The following is a 5,514-nucleotide window of genomic DNA, read 5'->3' as shown; positions in this document are numbered from 1 at the left end:
TTTCACACACACACACACACACACACACAGAGTGTATGTATGCACAATTAAAGAATGGATCATCTGTAATTTAGACGTAAGATTGGTAGATTCTGGCTCCTAAATCCTTCTTGATTTTAAGGGGCGTAGGAAAGCTTGAAAATACACACAGGAGGCCGATATCTCAGCATTTCAAACACAGGATTTGTCCAAAAAGAAGCCTATTAAGTACGTATCATGTTAAAAATTATTAAAGAATACATAATACAGACAGAGATTTGTATTAAAGGTTTTGCTGAAAACACATTAATTCATCCAAATCTCACATTTTTACACAGACGTCTGCAGTGATTGTGTCCACTGTTTGGGTTCAATGTGCAGTTCATCAGCTGTTCTCTACTGTTACTGTTGTAAATTTAATGTAATATGGAATATACATATGGTGGGTTAGGGTTAGGGTTGGGAACCAGTGCTTTAGAGTGAGAGTAACAACTGTTCTCATCAGTTCAACATTTAGTCAAAACAAAAACGTAAAGTGTCTGTAAAGGGGAGACACATGGGTTGAGATCAGAGGTCAAGAGACCCCTTTAAAAATGGCCAAAATTTAACCTAACTTTAGAGCTTTTTAGCCTCATTCCTGACATGCTAGCACGACACGGTTTGTCGAGACAGATACCAGTATCTTTAGCTTTAAAATGGAGTCCGCTACAGCCTCTGAAAGACAGTGCGGAGTGGAAAAGGTGAGGATAACGGTGTGACCAGTACCACCAGAGGAAACGCCCTTGCACAGTACACATAGAAGATCTATTTTTTCATGTTTGTTGCCAGGCAAAGCACCTCAGGAGATATGTTTTGTTTTTAAAATATTGTTAATTTCAGCAATTTCTAAGAATTTACTCCACCTCTACTGATTTCCATTTTAACTCTAGTTCAATTCCTCCTTTGTAGGACGTATTTGAACTCACCGACGATGGAGAGAATGACGACCACAAAGTCGAAGATGTTCCAGCCGACGGTGAAGAAGTAGTATCGCAGCGCCACGATCTTGATGAGGCACTCGATGGTGAAGACAATGATGAAGGCCAGGTTGATTTTGTTCAGGATGTACTCCATCTGAGGCGACTGCTCGTCCGTCTCCACCATCATGGTGATCATGTTGAAGAGGATCAGCACCATGATGATAATGTCGAACGCCTGTTTTCCTGCCAGGTCGAAGAAGAAGCCCTGCAGCGAATTCTGGAGAGAGAAGGAGTTTGATTTGTTATTGATTAATCAACCATTATTTCATCTTTGGCACTTTATTTGTTATGTTTCATATACTTTCTTTTGCAGCTATTACAAACTCTTTCAAATAAAAGCACACTTATCAAAAATTGGCCTTTATTTAGCTCAACACCACAGATAAGGCTTTTTATTAGAGACGGACCTTTATTTCTAATTTCCCCTGTTTTATAAGTATCTATTGTAAAAATCAGCAATCAATCATTTTTAGCTTTACCACCATATATGCTTTGCTAATCTAATCTATATTTTAAGAACTGCCTTTTTAAATTACTTTTGAGTTTTTTTTCAGTTCATGCAAACTCAACACCTTATTGTTTTTATGATAAATTCAATATAATAAACATTCAACTGCACTACTGTACCAATTTTGGACTACAAACATGAAGAAATGCCTGCTTTGGCCATTTATCTGCGTGTGTGTATATTAAAGTGTGCTGTGTGTCGGTACCAAAGGTCTGGGGATGGGCTTCTGAGGTTTCTTGGAGCCCAGTTTCTTCATCGCATTGTAGTATTTCTTCTGCTCCTCCGTCATGAAGATGTCCTGTCCTCCTAAGTAAACAAACCCAGCAACAAGTTCTCTGTTATTTTAACAGCAGCATACATCGACATAACAATGTGTTACTGTATCATGTTTGACTGATTCGTTTCTGCTGTGGTACTCATCTTTCGTTTCTGCTGGTTGAAGTTATCGATGATGACACCGATGAAGAGATTAAGGGTGAAGAAGGAGCCGAAGATGATGAAGATGACGAAGTACAGGTACATGTAGAGATTGATCTCTTTGATAGGCTGCTCCTCGACCTGACAGGAACACACACAGATCACTTTAAAAAGGAATACAGTTTCTCATCTCTCGTCAGCGTTTCTCCACTCGACTCATTTTATCTTCTGTCACTTAATTCCTACAACACTAATCTCATTTAAAAACTTAATTCATGTTCATCTTCACACCTAATTAACATCTGGTCTCACCTAATTTTATTTCTCTCTGTCTCTTAATGTCTTATCTCAGTTTTAAATTTGGAAAACTAACCTTTTCATTGTACAGAATTTTAGTCTGTTAATCTGACACAATATCATTTTACCTTCTATTTTGAATTTAATCTTGTACAATATTTTCATTTCAATTGAATATTATTATTGAATCTCTCGCTCCACCTTTCTGTTTTTTATCTCATCTGGTGGCGACAACAGACCCAAATTCTAAACTTTTCTCTTAAACTTACAGCTCGAGAATCCACCGCTGCATACATGATCTCCATCCAGCCTTTGAATGTTGCCTTGGAAACAAAAAAAGCAAATGATTAAATGAGGAAAAGCTGAACCTGAACCTCAGTTCTCTTTGTTAATGTCACTGCAGTTTGTAGAGCTGTGTGACTTCACATTCAATAATGTACAAAATAAGGTGGACGTCTACTGCAGTGGGAGCCAAATCAGTCTGAAGATGATGGGAACCGGATGAAAACAGATTTCTTTTAAAAAATGGTATAATAAACTCTTAACCCCTAAAAATTATTCACATGAACTTCTCACACCTCCTCAACTTTGCCACTGTGGATTGTCAAGAAGAAAATGATACTGTGAACTTGGTCGTTAGCTCTTCTAACACTGCTGATATGTGTGAAGGACACACTTTCAGCTCCCTCTCCTGGAAGTCTGGGGCTTTTGAATGGGTTTTTGGTGAAATGGTTGGTTAGATTTTGTTCTACAATTTTGTTCTACGACATAAAATACGTCAATAAGCAGCAACAATTTTTAATCTTAAAAAATGCAGCTGCCACTTAACATCTGCACGCCGAACATGGAGACTTATTGACTCACTCGTCCGCCTTCACCCCCAAATTCCACCGGGCTAATAGCGCCCGTTGTAGACAATTCTCGAGATGCCACCAGAAGCGCTTCTCCTCTCTGCTCTGCTTAGAATATGTGGATGGAAGCTGCAACCATCTTGCATCAAGCGGCACGAAAAAGTCGGGGAAAGTTGCAAACTATTCTAACTCAAACTGGTGTAGTTCATTTATAGCCTAATGTTAGCTTTTTACTACTGTAGATCGTATCTATCATAAAGGTGGCATTCTTGATGAGTAAAACATGTATCATAAACTTTTGATTGTTACAGAGCTTATTTTCTGCAACAATCCAAAATCCAATGGAAAAATCCCATTGGATTTTTGTCAGAGGAACCAAGATGATGCTGTAAGTACGTCCTCCCTGCAGCACCCAATACACTAGAAGGATATCTCTACATGGTTAAAAGTATGTGGTACACTGATATGTGATAGCTGCTGCAGCTCTAACAGCCTCCATCCTTCTAGATTCAGTCTTCCCACCAGATGTTGAACCAATTCAGGTTGAGAATACGGTTGTCCACATACTTTTGGCCATATACTGTATGTACTGTTTCAGTCCTTGGCCTGTATGTCGTCTAAAATAACAATCCTTCCAATATCAGTGTAAGAGAGGAACTTGGAGCTCCTGTTTTCCCGTGTCTGTGTGTCAAGTGTGTTCTGAGTTTCTCTGCAGCGCCGTCACCAAGACGACGTCCTGCACATTTCCTGCACTTAAATGAATAACTGAACAAAAGGCATCTTGAACCAACCTTCCCATTTTAGCAGAAAATTAACAGACAGAGAGAGAGAGAGAGTGCCATGGAAACGCTGCTGCTGTTTTTCTCAATGAAAGATCAACAAGTCCTTTCATGGACTTCCTTCCCCAGCGGGGAGGAGACAGAAGATTGAGATAAAAACTGAAGGGAAGAGAGAGAGAGATGCAGATGTGAAGAAACAGACTACTTTGGTCTGAGTGGGCGCCCGCCGTCCATCACTCAGACCTGAAATCAGCCCGTCGCCACGGGATACCACCTGTTATTATTATGGTCTGTGGGATGTGAACGAGAGGGGGGGGGGCTGTAAAAAGTGACAAGCTGAGATTTTTTAACGGATGTGAAGACTGAGTGAACAATCCGACTGCAGAGAGAAAAGTTCAGACTGAAGTTGTTTTCTAGCAAAAACAGTTTAGAAAAGGTTAAGAAGGAACTCAGAGCTGAAATAATTGGATCAATTGGTCAACAGAATAATAATTGGCAAGTTTATACTATTAAATTAACTGTTTAGGTCTATTTCTATTCAAACATTTCTTTGGGCAATTTCTTCTGGTTCCAGAATCTCAGTTGGTGTCTTACAATACGTAATAAGACATTTTATGGATCTTAACAACATCGCCCACCTGCCGGCAGGTTCGACATGCATGTCAACACAAACAACTCCATTTATTACGGTGAGAAACTGTAAAATGATGATCAAACCAAATATTCTACATGTTTTATTTAAGATTTTGCCAAAAAACAAACCAGATCCTGTAAGAACAAGACATTTTGGGATGTGTTTCTCCAGTGAACCAGGCTGTGACCAACAGGCACAACAGTTCAGCCTGTTCGAGTGAGCTGCAGGCTGGTGAGCAAGGACCCAGGCAAACAATGTTGTAATCTTTGTAAAATAAATGAGCAAATTAATTAAATTCTCATTTTTCTTTTTTTGATTTATGGCATATTAACTGTATTCTAAAGCACAAAATAGCATTTTTGAGGTCCAAACCATTAACGGATCCACTGAGAAAATAACTGGGAGATTAATTTGTGGACTTTCTGGGTCACATGTGGAGTAAACCTGATGAGCGTTGATGTGTTGTCATTTATACTACATGAAATTATTTTTATTTAAAAGTTCATGATCACTGGTAGAAACGTAGTCGTACAGTAAGTGGATCATCGAGGATCCAGAACCAGGTGTCCTCAGGTCCGGAGACCGAGCTCGGTAAACTCTCTCCGTGCATCATTTCTGCAGCGTGGTACTATTTCCAGATGCTAATGGAAGGGTTGCCCCCGCCAACTGTTGCCACGCGACCAGCCAAACACATATAGGTGCTGAGCGACTCGTTGCCACAGCAACGGTACTCTCAAGTTCTCAGCGGCTGCGGGTGAAGTAGCAGCACGCCGACTGACAACTTCTTTACCTTGTTTTTCCCCCCGTTCTCTCTGTCACTTCATCGCTCTCTCTAATTCACCAGTCATCCCCTGTTATCTCTCCCCCTTTCTCCTCTCCATCTCCAACTGCTCACCTTTTCTGCATCCATCCCTCATCTGTCCATCTTCTCTCTCCCTCCCTTGTGATGTCTTTCCATCCCTCCATCTGCATCCCTTCCTGTTTCTTTCTCTACATTTGCTGTCTGAACCGTAATTTTCTTTCTCCACTT

At 40.1% G+C, this 5,514-nt stretch overlaps 1 protein-coding gene across 1 annotated transcript in view; it reads right to left on the bottom strand.

Annotated features, from left to right (window-relative positions):
* The window catches only part of LOC118334624 (sodium channel protein type 5 subunit alpha-like), a gene marked incomplete in the record, with an annotated part of 132,162 nt that overhangs the window by 8,859 nt on the left and 117,789 nt on the right, over positions 1-5,514 (bottom strand). The window contains 4 exon segments of the mRNA XM_035670654.1: positions 945-1,215; positions 1,712-1,812; positions 1,923-2,064; positions 2,490-2,543. Coding sequence (XP_035526547.1) covers positions 945-1,215; positions 1,712-1,812; positions 1,923-2,064; positions 2,490-2,543 — 568 coding nt within the window.

The sequence above is a fragment of the Morone saxatilis genome, unplaced genomic scaffold (genome assembly GCF_004916995.1).
Source record: "Morone saxatilis isolate NCDOM2014 unplaced genomic scaffold, NCSU_SB_2.0 Contig0, whole genome shotgun sequence".
In the NCBI taxonomy this organism is placed as follows: Eukaryota; Metazoa; Chordata; class Actinopteri; family Moronidae; genus Morone; species Morone saxatilis.
The sequence above is the reverse complement of the archived record's forward strand: the minus strand, read 5'-3'. Positions and strand labels throughout refer to the sequence as shown.